This window comes from Narcine bancroftii, chromosome 4, assembly GCF_036971445.1.
Source record: "Narcine bancroftii isolate sNarBan1 chromosome 4, sNarBan1.hap1, whole genome shotgun sequence".
Classification (NCBI taxonomy): Eukaryota; Metazoa; Chordata; class Chondrichthyes; order Torpediniformes; family Narcinidae; genus Narcine; species Narcine bancroftii.
Window position 1 is genome coordinate 236,469,772 of NC_091472.1, and position 13,793 is coordinate 236,483,564.

A 13,793-nucleotide genomic window follows, 5' to 3' on the forward strand; every position below is an offset into this window, starting at 1 on the left:
AACCCACAACATATTGCTTCACCCTTTTCATCTTCGACTTTATTCTCTTATCTCACATTCTGGTTCTCATCCCCCTGCCAAATTAATTTAAACTCTCCCAACAGCTCTAGCAAACTTACCCGCCAGGATATTGGTCCCTCTCAAGTTCAGTTGCAGCCTGTCCTTTTTGTGCAGGTCATACCTGCCCCTTGCACCAACTCTTCAGCCACACATTCATCTGCCACAACTTCTTATTCACCTCAATGGCGTGTGGTACAAGCAACAATCCCAACATTATCATCCTTGCGGTCCTGCTTCCTTCCTACCTCCCTATATTCCCTCTTCAGGATCTCATCCCTATTCCTAGCTATGTGGACCATGACATTTGCCTGTTCAACCTCCCGATTCAGAATGCTGTGGACTCGATCTGAGACTTCCCTGATCCTGGGAGCCTGGAGGAAGTATTGATCTTGTTCACAGAACCTATCTATTCACCTATCAAATCCTCAATCACTGTAAATCTTCTCTTCTCTCGCCTTCCCTTCTTAGTCAAAGGGCCAGATTCTGTACCAGAGATGACCACTATGACTTGTCCTTGGTAGAACATTCCACACCCTCCCCCCCACCAAACAGTATCCAAAACAGTATATATTGTTGAGGGGAACAGCTGCAAGGTTGCTCTGCATTGACTATCTAGTCTTCTTCTCTCTCCTAATAGTCATCCATTTTCCTGTGTTGTGCCTTTTGGGCATGACTACCTCCTTTTAGCTTCTGTTTATCACCCCATCTGCCTCCTGAATGATTCAAAATCATCCAGCTCCAGCTCCTTAACTCAGTCTGTATGGAGCAACAGTTGGATGCACATCTTGCCGGTGAAGTTATCAGGAATAATTGGACTCTCTCAGATTTCCCACATCCTGCAACCTGAGCATTCCATTGCCTTAGTAGTTATCCCTCTATCTAATCTTGGTTACTCTGCAGGATCTTACAGACTTTACCTGTCGTATGTCCTCAGCTTCTGCTCGCTGAAGCCTCTCGAGCTAAAGCTCAGAATCTTTCACTCTGTTCTCATCAATCATTTTGGTCACCTTTTCAAAGACATTCAATTATATTCAGAGAGAAACGATCTCCCATGAATAAAATCATGCTAAACAAATTTGTCAGACACAATCTCTCACAAACAAAGTTATGCCAATTAATTTCCTGGTGCGGTAATTGATCAAACTCAACAGCAAGAATGAAAAACAATAGGGGAAAATAATATGGATCTAGATTCACTTATAATACCACAAGCCTGCAATGGAAAACAATGACTGGAAGAGTTGAAAGCAGGAGTCTGCCATCTGGCCCATTGAGTTTGCTCTGCCATTCAATAAGATCATGGCATATCTGGCTGTGGGCTCAGTTCCACCTACCTGTCTTTCCCCTATAACCTTTAATTTGGTGCATTGTACAATGTAAATGATAATAAACATCTTATCATTATTATCAATACTCCAACTATGAAAAATCTATCTAATATATTTAATGAGGCAGCCTCCACTGTTTACTTGGACTGAGAATTCCACAGATTTACAACACTCAGGGAAAAGCAGTTCCTCCTCATCTCCATCATAAATCTCCTCTCCCAAATCTTAAGGCTGTGCCCAAAGTTCTTGTCTCATTTTGTGGGACAAACTTTCCTATCTCTCTTATTTTTGCCTTTCACAATTGTACATGTTTCTTTAAGATCCCCTTTTATTCTTCTGAGTACCACTGAGTACAGTCCCAGGTGATTCAATCTCTTCACTTAGGCTAACCAGTTAATCTCTGGAATCACGCTGGTGAACCTCTTCTGCGCTATCTCCAAAGCCAGTATATCCTTTGTCAAAGAAGGAGACTAATACTCCATGTGCAGCCTCACCAGTACCCTGCCACAACTCTGCTTTTAAATTCAATTTCCCTAGAAATGAAGGCCAACATTCCACTTACTTTCTTGATTATCTGTTGCACCAACAAACTAACCCTTTGCGTTTCTCGCATAAGCAAATTCCTTTGCGTAAAACCATGTTTCATTCTTAAACCATTTAAATAATATGATGTACTATTTTTCCTTCTAAAATGGATTTACCAACATTGTACTCCATTTGCCAGACTCTTGTCCACTGACTTCACCCCACACATTTGCAGTATTTTGCACAGATCTGTTCATCCAACTGTAGGAAAAATATAATTAAGTTGGAAAGGGTGCTGAAAAGATTCTCAAGAATGTTGCCAGGACTGGTAGGCTTAAAGAGAGGTTGGATAGGCTAGGACTTCTTGCTTGAGTGTAGGAGGTCAAGGACTAACCTTACAGACATTTATAAAATGGTAAAGGGAATAGATAAGGTTAATAGTTTTTTGCCCCAGGGTAGAACAATCTAAAAATCAACAATCTTTCAGGTCTCACCTTAAATCTCACAGGGACCTGAAAGGCACCTTCTTCAAAGAAGGGTGGGCATATGAAATGGGCTGCCAGAGAAAATCACAGAAGTGGGGACAAATATAATATTCAAATGAAATTTTAACAGGTATTTGGAAAACAAAGGTTTTAAGCAGGGATGAGTAACCTCCGGCCCACAATCCAAATTTATCTGGCCTGGTGTGCGGCTGCCTCCCCTTGTTGTGAAGCTCTTCCCCTCTGTGCACAGCTGCCCCTTACTCTGTGTGTGGCTCCCCCTCTCTGTGTGTGGTTCCCATCTTCAGTGCTTGGCTCCCCCCCCCAACCTCGATGCGCGGTCCCCCCACCTCGATGCGCGGCTTCCCCGCTCTCTGCGTTGGAGGCTCCCACTCTCTGTGCATTGGAGACCCCACCCCCCTGCCCTCTGTTGTGGATACAACTCTCTCCCGCCCTCTGATGGGATACAACATTTCCCCCCCCCCACCCTCTGACGTGGATACATTCCCCTGCTCTCTGTGCGAGACCTCACCCACCCCGTGATATTCTCCCCGCTCTCACAGCGTCATTCTTACCCTCTCCCAGTAATGTTCTCCCCCTCCCATGGTGATGACCTTCCTTTCCCACTGTGTCATGCTCCCCCTCCCACAGTTTCGTTCTCTCCCCCACCCCACACGGTGCCATTTTTCCCTTCCTACGGAGTCATTCTCCCCCTCCCATGGTTTTTTACTCTGTCTAGGCCTCTAGGGTGAAATTAACTCACTGTTTGTGAGAGCCTTCTCTGTATGAGACCCATCTCTTCTGTGAGAGACCATGTCTGTGAACCCAACTCTCTCTCTGCAATACCATCTCTTTCTGTAAGGCTCTTTCAACTTATTTGTCTGTGGTACTTCTCTCTCTCTCTTCCTGCTTTTGTATGTGAGACCTTTTCTGTGTGTGTATATGACACCCTCTCTGCAATCATCTGCCTCTCTGTGTTGGATTCCCTCTCCCTGGGTTGGATTTCCTCTCTCTCTCTGTCAATCCCTCTCTTTGTGTGTGGCTTCCCATAAATCCCCCTCTTTCTTTGTTACTTCCTCTCTCTCTCTCTCTCTCTCTCTGTAACTCATCCTCTCTCTGTGACATGCCCCTCTTTCTGCATGAGAGCTCCCCCCCACTTTGCGTAAGGCTCACCCTCTCTCTGTGACATTCTCCCCCTCTCACTGCTTTCTGGGGTTAGTTATTTTGTTTTCATTGTAACTAATTTTCTCCTTTTTGACTTTTATGTTTTAAATTGTGTCATTTTAATGACTAACTCGTGATTTTTGGTGCATTTTCAGAAATAAAGATGCCTTCCCTGACCTGAAATATATCATCATATCAATTTCATTCTATCTATTTATTTATTTATTTAATTTATGGTGGCATCACTGCAGCCTGCTGTTCAACCACTGACACACCATCTAGTCCACACATGGTGAAAGGTTGCCCGCCCTTGGTTAGAGGCATATCAGGCAAATGTAGGCAAAAGGGACTAGCTTGGTTGGTATGAACAAACTGAACCAAAGACCCTGCTTTTTTGCTATAAAAATTCTGATTCTATTATCAAAGATAAAACCTTAACAATAAGTATCTCCATTAACTGTTGTTTTATTGTTGTTTAAAATGGTGTGATATTCCAATGCTGCCTTGTGTTCAACAAACCACATTTTTCTTACCTGTACTCTGATTTCCTCCTCCACCTCTTTGCATTTTTCTTCTTTGATGAGTTCAGCAACATAATTCTGGGAGAGATTTGTGTGCTCATCTCGGTTCTGCCAAACCCCTGTTGTTCAGAAAGAAAAACCAAAGTTGAAAGTCCAATCACGCATTGTTTTAATCAACATGACCAATACTTCTAATTTTCTTGGTTTTCCAAACACATCAAGGGATAAAATGGGACAATAATCATCACCTTTCAGTTTATGAAATTATTAGACTGGGAACACATTGCATACTCAGGAGATAGAACAGAGGGTTATATAACCCTGTATTTACAGATTACAAATTACTACAGAGAGAGATGGAATTATCAGGTAGCAGGTGACCATGGCTTCTTCTGGCACCCATCTGCAACTCTCTTTTTCATTTTAGGCAATTCTTGGGTTTGAGGGTGACTGGGATCCACACTGATTTTGTGGGTTTTGTAGTGGCTAATGGAGTCAATGAGGATTCTACAACTGGAGTAAATCACAAAATTCTGTAGACACCGTGGTTGAAGTAAAAACACAAAATGCTGGAGAAGCTCAGCTGGTCAAACAGTCTCCTTTTTGTAGCAAAGGCCAAGATACAAAACTGACATTTCAGGCTTGAGCCCTTCATCAAAGTTTGAGAAAATGTTGGTAAGCATTCAAACAAAAAAGTAAGAGGGGGAAAAGGGGGGTGGCAAGGCAGGAAATGATTGGTGGAGAAAGGAGGGTGGGGACAGCAGCAATGAGGGGGTGGGAAAATGGTAGGACTGTCTGGGTGAAAGAATTGGAAGAACATGAAAAGGGGGGAGGGGAAAGAAAAGGCAAGCAGGTTTAATGGAAGGCAGTGAATCAATGTTCATGCCACATGGCTGGCAGGTGCTCAGACAGAAAATAAGGTCTTGTTCCTCCAATCTGCGGGTGGTTAGGGTAGGACAGTACATAAGGCCATGGATAGACATGAGCGTGGGAGTGGGACCTGAAATTGAATTGGTTGGCTACTAGGTCGTTGTGGTTGCAACCGGAGCAGAGGTGCTGAGGAAAGTGATCTACCAGTCTGTGACTGGTCTTTCCGATGTAGAGAATGCTAACTATGCCTGCCTGTTTGTAGTCTTTGTGGAGCAATCCAGGCTGCAAGCCAACAGAGGCAAGACTCCCCAACTCTTCTTCCAGTATATTGACGACTACATCGGGGTTACTCATGCACCCGCGATGAGCTTGTCAGCTTCATCCACTTCACGACCAACATCCATCCTGATCTCAAACTCACCTGGTTCATCTCTGATAACACTCTCTCCTTCCTGGATCTCGCTGTCTCCATCTTAGGAGACAAGCTTTCCATTAACAAATACTACAAACCCTCCAACTCCCACAACGACCTGGACTACACCTCCTCATACCCTGTCCTCTACAAGGATTCTATCCCCTTCTCTCAATTTCTCTGTCTCCACTGCATCTATTCCCAAGATGAGTTCTTCCAGTCTAGATCTTCCAAAATGTTTGCCTTCTTCCACAAATATGACTTCCCCTCCACCACCATCAACTCAGCCCTCACCTATATCTCCTCCATCTCCCACTCATCTGCTCTGGCCCCCTCTGCCCACAAACAAACATAGAATTCCCCCTCATCCTCACCTACCACTCCACCAACCTCCGCATCCAAAACATCATCCGCTGGAATATCCTGCACTTATTACAGGATCCCACCACCAGATACATTTTCATTCTCCTCCTCTTTTCCACAAGGACTGTTCCCTCCATGATTCCCTTGTGCACTCATCCCTCCCACCCATCGCACCCCCAGCACCTTCCCCTCTGCCTGTTAAAGGGAAATTAAAATCATATTAAGCCTCTTTGTATAGCTAATCATAAAATGTGAGCAGATCAATTTACACAAAAATTAGGAAAATGAACTACCGGGATATTAGTAGACAGGAAGGGCCAATTGTGATAAAAACAGAGAGTTATCTAAAGTCACGAGTTTGGTATTAAATCCTGCAAGCCTTCACTGGGTGCAGATGGAAGATGAACTATAGTTGCTCAAGTTTGTATGAGCCTCGTTGTAACGATGTGGGATACCAAAAACAGGAAGATTATTCGAATGGCAGAACAGACTCGATGTGTTGAATGGCCAAATTAGGATTCTATGTCTTATGATCTTATAGAATAGTAGAATGATGAATTAAAGTAGCAAGTGAACAAAAACATGTTCACTCCTGCTGTCTAAGACAGGTCCTCCATGAAGCAAACACACAATCCTCGGTGGTTTTTCCGTAGTAGTGGAGAGCATGTTAACACCAAATGTAAGCCATTAGATTGAAAGAGGTGCAAGTCTTTCACCTGAAAGACTGTATGCAAACCTGGATGGAGGTAGAGGAAAAGGTGAAAGAGTCAGTTATTGCATCTCTTGCAATTGCATGGTAAAGTGCCATGGGAAGGAGTATAGGTGGGGACAGAAAGTATAGCTGCAAAGGGAATGATTGCTTTGAACAAGGGAATATGTGTCTGGATGAGGAATCTTGCTGGACTTTGTGTAACTTGTAAAGAGAGATCCACTGTTTGTGGAGGCTGATGGGTAGAAGGTGAGCAACAAGGGAATTTTTGTTTTGTCCTGGAGGAGAAGGTGGTGAGAGTAGATATGTACGTAATAGATGAGAGCTTGGCAAGAACTTTAGCAAATTACGATAGTAAGGAAGACGGTTTAGAAAGGAGGAAGATATTTCAGAAAGACCTGTACAGAATGCCTCATCATCGAAGCCAATATAATGAAGACAGAGAATCTTGTTTTGCAGATGTCTAGTGTAAGGATCATCTCCTTATACATATCCATGAATTAATTTTGATGTTATGCATCTAAGACACACAGCAGACACACAGCCTATGGTGTCAGCACAGTTACATTTGTCTCGTTTTTTGAAGATAGTCAAGATTAAGGCATTTCTCCTTTACTCATTGATGTTGATGATGAAATTTTGGAATTGTGATTAGAACTATTTTAATGATGTACTGTCTGCTTCTGAGTTTTATCATTTTAGAGTCCCAATACAGTCATGTCAGTCAGTATTGGGACATTCATTCATTCATTCATTCAGGTGCCTTGTTGTTTAGTGTAGGTGATCGTGTCTCTCCATCCGTCATGATCTCTGATCCTCCAAATTGTAGTTGTTGCCTCCTCTGTTCTCCTTCGGTGAAGGCTCCTTCTTTGAGCTGAGAACACAGTCGATGATTATACAAGGGAAGAATACTGAAGTGGTTTCCCATTGCCTTCTTCAGTTGCAGTATCCATACTAGAAAAGGTAACCCTGGCCATTCATATGTTCAGTGTTTTTATTTTTATAATCATAAATTCCAATTGGTAGAATCGGCTTGTTAAAAACCATCCACCATCTGCAATCCATGACTTCATGTGATCCTGATTGGGATGCTAAACATGTACTACACCTTGCCCAAGGGTACCTGTAGGCTATTGGTGGAAGGAACGCCTTATACCTTCTTTTACTGAGCAATTGGGCAGCACAGACACTGACAAGGTATTGGTGCATAGCCAACACAGAAAAGAATAGAAGCCAGAGCACTAATTCAAGGACAGAGTTGACGCTGATGAGGACTTCAAAGTGTGCCTTCAAGAAGCTGTTTACTGCATCTATGTTTCTTTTGAATTCATTCCCATCGTTGGGTGTCAGTTGGATGGGAATTTGGTTCTTTGGGCATTCCCAAAGAAACCATTCATGTCATGGACGTTGATTACTACCTCGATCCTATTACTGTCATCAAATCTACCTGGTTTGTTTTGGCAGAAATGCAAAGCTACTGATCATAAGCTGTGATCGTAGGATGTGAAAGATTTCCACCTTCTTTTTTTTAGTTATTTTATTTATAGATGCCATACAATCAATCACATTACATACATTTCATTCACAATTTATCATACATGGCTTTTACAGGTTGAAAAAGAAAATAGAAAGAAAAAAAAAGAAACCCCTCCCAAAGACACTAAGAAAAAAATATCCTAAGCCCCACCCTAAAAAAAACTGGAAAAAAACTTGAAAAAAAAGGTATGTGTAGCGGCAGCTATGAGGGGTGTGGGGGAGGTGTGGCTTCACGTTCGAATCCTTCCTGTAATGCCGGCCGACCATGAGTCCTGGGGGTCCGCATCAAAATGGCACTAGACCCCCTCCACCTTGGCAATGAAACATGTAGGCTGAGAAATTTGTCAGGAATGTAATGATGTTACTTCCATTTTCGGAACAGCTGAACCAGAAGTGACTTAAAAAAGTGGTCTAAAAAGACATTAAAACAATTCTTTGCTGATTACAACATGAGTCAGTGTTTTCCTTTGCAGCTCTGCCTTAAAAGGCACCACATTAGTGACCCCGGCAGTTCAGATGTCTCTGAACCCCACACAATGGCTGACGAACCAGCGCTGAGTGGAGTTGCCATTAAGCTGGCTACGCAAACCACGTGTGTGATTCATTCAGGCAGAAGCACAATTCAACCTCCGCAATATTACCAGTGGGGCTACAAAATTTTGACACATCATTGCATCGCTAGGCAAGGAGTCGACCACTAAAGATTAACTTTTCCTAACCAATCCTCCGGCAGAAGGTCAGTATGAGGCTTTCAAGGCCCACCTACTACGAAGTTTCACCATGACCAAGTTGGAGAGAGGTAAGTGTCTCCTATATCTAGATGAACCTGGGGGCAGGTCCCCCTCTGAGCAAATGACCGAAATGCTCGCGCTAGCCGACAGAAACCCCAAGTGCCTAATGTTCAAGGCTGTATTCTTAGAACGCCTTCCCCACAATACGTACTTGTTCCTGTCCAACGCAGACTTTTCTGACCCTCAGCTATGGCAAACAGAGTTCCCAAAAATTCTGTTGCAACAGTCCAACAGGCAGCTGCGTCCGACAGCGTGACTACCTCATCCATTTCAACAACTGCTACAACCCAGAGACAGGCAGGAGGGTCCAATGGCAAGCAATGTTTCTACCACAGGAGGTGGGGTCAGAATGCCCATCGATGTGTCCCACTGTGTACTTACTCAGCCGACACCCAGGGAAACAGCCCCTCTAGCAGCCAGTAATGGCCACAGCGGTTGGCAAACACACAGGCTTCTTCTGTGCCGTCGACTGAATCTCTGGACAAAGCAGCCTGCCACTGAATGCCTTTGAATGAAAATCCCGGACTAAGCAGTCCAACCTATCTTGGAAAACTGGATGCCTATACCCAGCTACGGCACTAGATCAATCTGTTTGCTACGAGGAGACTCGGCTTACAGGTGGGATTTCACTATTGCGGCCATACGCCAACTAATCCTGTGAGCGGATTTCCTGAAGGCCAATAACCTACTGGTTGATGTGATGGTCGACGGTTAGTCCATGCCTTCACTTTCCAGACATGCCCACTCTTACCTAGTACACGGCCAGCCCTGCACATACAGACCTTATCTATGGACAAGTTTGCAAAGGTTCTGAGTTCTCTGAAATCCTTACAACAGATTTTCATTTGAACACCCCACCACACAGCGTCTAACATTATGTGATGACCGAAGGATCTCCCATTCATGCCAAGGCAAGGCGACTTCCTTCTAACCGTTTACAAGAAGTCAAAGAGGAATTTAAAATGATGAAGAATTGGGCATCATCAGACATTCCAACAGCCCCTGGTCATCTCCCCTGCATATGGTCCCTAAAGTAAGCGGGGACTGGCGACCATATGGGGACTACCATAGACTGAACAGTGCAATGGTACCAGATCGCTACCCAATACCGCACATTCAGGATTTTGCTGCAAATCTACATGGGAAACTGTTCTTTTCCAAAGTGGAGCTAGAGAAAGATTACCACCAAATTTCTGTACACCCAGATGATGTGTCCTAGACAGCCATTATAATCCCGTTTGGGCTGTTTGAATTTCTGAAAATGCCGTTTGGGTTGAAAAATGTGGCACAAACCTTTCAACATCTAATGGACGCAGTTTCCAGAGACCTTCCATTCATTTTCATCTACCTGGACAATATCCTGGTAGCCAGCCATACAGAAGAAGAGCATGTCCAGAACCTCAGACTCCAATTCCAGAAGCTCCGTGATTTCAGACTTACCATCAACCCTAGCAAGAATGACTTTGGTAAGGAGACCATTGACATTTTAGGGCACAGAGTCACATCTGCCGGAGCAGCCGTGTTGCAAACTAAAGTGACACCCATCCGGAACTTCCCATGACCCTCCACCATCAAGGGTTTACTAGAGTTTTTTGGCATGGTGAACCTTTCATTGCATTCACTGACCACAAACCCCTCATGTTTGCCCCACTGAAAATATCAGACCCACGGATGGTGAGCCAACAATGACATCTGTCTTTCATCTCAGAGTTCACGTCAGACATTCGGCATGTGTCAGGGAAAGATAACGTCATGGCAGACGCCCTCTCCAAACCTGAGATCAGCTCCATCACGGGGGGCCTGGACTTGGATGTTTTGGCCAAAACCCAGCAAGAGGATGTGGAGGCGCAAGCTTCCCGGACTGCAGTCACAGGACTTCAGCTGCAAGGAACAAAAATGGGCCCAGATAGGACAAAACTACTGTGAATTTTCCACAGGAAGAGCCTGGCCCTTCGTACCCACATCGTGGTTCAAAAGACTTTTTAACCACATAGCACCCCTCGATAAGCACTAGAGTCAAACTTATAGCATCCAAATATGTCTGGCATGGGTTGAAAAAACAGGTCTCTCAGTGGGCAAAATCTTGTCAAATGGCCAAAGTCCATAAGCACACCAAGGGCCCGGTGCAGCATTTCCTTCCCTCCACTCAGAGGTTCCAACACATCCACATTGACATAGTTGGACCTCTGCCCGTGTTGCGTGGCCACAAATACATTTTCAGCAGAGTCGATCGATTCACCTGCTGGCTGGAAGCCACACTGATGGTTGGCATGACAACTGAGACTTGTGTCAGGACATTTTTATCTACCTGGGTTGCACGTTTTGGGGTACCTGTGCACATCACCTCCATCAGAGGTGCACGGTTTACCTCCGTGCTTTGGGTTGCACTGTCGCGCCTCTGTGGCACACGACTCCATTTCACCATGTCCTACTACCCACAAGCCAATGGGTTAGTGGAGTGCTTTCACAGGCACCTGAAGCAGGCTCTGCAAGCATATCTCACAGGCCCAGTGGTTGGACGCACTGCCCTGGGTGATGCTGGGAATATGGACCACTCCAAAAGAGGACTTGCAGGCTTCGTCAGCTGAGCTGGTTTATGGCACGGCTCTATTAGTGCCATCCGACATTCCACCTCTGCCTGACGGTGCAGATGGCATCGGATGAACTCTAACACTTAGACCACTGTCTGGGGGCATTGGTTCCAGTCCCAGCCACAAAACATGTCTCACCATCCACACACATCCTTGCGGATCTCGACTTGGCGCCTTTTGTGTTTGTTCGTCTCCCGACAAAGGAGTCAACTACAGCATTCCTACATTGGACCATACAAAGTGCTAAAAAACAATGGGTCCACCCTTCCATTGGACAATGGGGGCAAGGGACTGGCTCAAACCCACCCAGGTGGACACTGCTGAGCCAGTGCCGTTTCCACCACTGCATCACTGTGGTTGTCCCCCAAAAAAGCCTAAGACTATCGTACTGGGGGCGGATTCGGGGGGGTACTGTAGCGGCAGCTGGGAGGCGTGATTTCAAGTCTGAATTGTCCCTGTAATGCTGACTGACCATGAGTCCCAGGGGCCTGTGTTGAGATGGCGCTGGTCCCCCCCCCCCCACCTCGGGGACAAAGGCCATACGCTGAGATACATGTTAGGAGTGTTCCAGTTTCAGAACGGCTGAACCGGAAGTGACTTAAAATAGTGGTCTAAGGGGTCATGCCACGTGATGACGTGGGGTTAAACTATAAATTCCTAATCTCCTTGTAAAAGTTGAAAAAAAGTTAAAGGTTGAAGAAGATAAGAAAAATAGAAGGAAGAAGTGTTGGAAGACTTGGAGAATAATTTAAAATGGCACCAAAGACAGAAAAAAACAGCTGTAACAATACAAGACATTGAGCAAGAAAAAGAAGAAAGGTGTACCTTGAAGGAGGATCCAGGAGCTGTCCAGAAGGTATAGCTGAAGGGAGACAGGCCAGGAGTTGGGGAGACCTTAGACACTGCTGTGCAGGGTCCCCCCTGACAGTGGTCACCTGCTATGGGTGAAGAAGTGACTCTGCGCATGTGCGAGGAGTTGCGGATGTGCAGAACACAAAAAAACGGAGGCAATAAAAAAAAGACTTTAGAGGCTCACAGCTCCAGTGGACAAGATAAAGAACAAGAAGAACAAGAAATTCGTTTTGAACAAGGAACTATGGCTAAAATGGTGGGAAAAGTGAAAGAGTCCTATATATCTACAGCTGAAATGAAAAATTTTATGGAGATTTTCCAGCAGTCATTGATGTTATTAATGGAAGAAGTTAAAAAATGTGAAGAAGGTATAGTTGAAAATAAATTTTTTTACAAAAATGGTGGAAAAAATGATGCAGTAAATGGATAGAAAATTTTAAGTTGTGGAAGAAAAAATTAAGGGGAATGAATTTGAGATTCAAGGCATTAAGGAACAGATGAAGAAAAAGCAAACTGAAACAGCTGCAACAAAAGCTCAATTAAAGCAAAAAAATTGATTTTTAGAAAATTTTAGTAGAAGGAATAACAAAGATTGTTGGACTTAAAGAAGGTGATGAATGTCAAGAAATTAAGAAGTTTTTATAGCTTTGGATTCCACAATCTTTGGGGATAACTGAATTGCAAGGACATATTGAGATTGAGAGAGCTCATAGAGCATTACAGCCAAAGCCACAACCAGATCAGAGTCCTTGTCCAATACAGGTTAAATGTCTTTGTCACGAAGTAAGAAAGAAGATCTTGGAACTGGCGGCTAAATAAGCAAAAGAAAGACAATCACCATTAATTTATAATGGAAATAAGATTTTCTTTTACTCTGATATAAGTTTTGATTTGTTCAAAAATCTAAAAGAATTCAATGCAGTTAAAAATGTATTATGGAAGAAAGGTTATGCCTTTATCTTAAAGTAACTGGCAGTTTTTAAGGTTTTTTTCAGATGGGAAGAATAGGTTTTTTTTTTACAGAGCCTAATGAGGCAAAGCTGTTTGCAAATTCATTGCCTGAAAGGGAAAGACAACCAGATGTTGACACTTGAAGGAAATATATCACTCAATGGTTTCAATTATTATAGTAAAAAACTTTGAGAGAGTTTGATGGGGAGGAGAGTTTTAACCTCTAAGTGATTCATATATATATTTAAAAGTTCCATAAATGACTAAAAATATATGGACATAATCCAACAGGAAAATGTATTGCATTTCAAGTGAGTTAGTCGGAAGTATTGAGATAACTGCTGCGGAGTCATGAGTGCGAATATGGCTTTGACCACAACCCGAATAGATCAGGGCTTTCAAGATGTTTTACTAAAATTGTGCACCTTTGGGGGAGGGGGGGGGGTTCTATCTTTATTCTGTTTTCTTTCTTTTCCTTTTTCTTGATAAACCTAGATTAAAAAGACCATTATGAAGTATGTTTTAATATTGTGAAAATAGGAGTGGGAGAAGAAGGATGGAAGGTTGAAAGATTTAATAAAGGTAAATGATAGTGGGAAAATTGAATTTTTATTAGTATTAATATTAATGGAATATAG

At 43.6% G+C, this 13,793-nt stretch overlaps 1 protein-coding gene across 3 annotated transcripts in view; it reads right to left on the minus strand.

Annotated features, from left to right (window-relative positions):
* The window catches only part of LOC138761738 (dynein regulatory complex protein 11-like), a 320,096-nt gene that overhangs the window by 158,631 nt on the left and 147,672 nt on the right, over window positions 1-13,793 (minus strand). For all 3 annotated transcript variants that reach the window (XM_069934395.1, XM_069934394.1, XM_069934396.1), the window contains exon 10: window positions 4,093-4,199. In XM_069934395.1, the coding sequence (XP_069790496.1) occupies window positions 4,093-4,199 (107 nt within the window). The remainder of the gene's footprint in view (window positions 1-4,092; window positions 4,200-13,793) is intronic.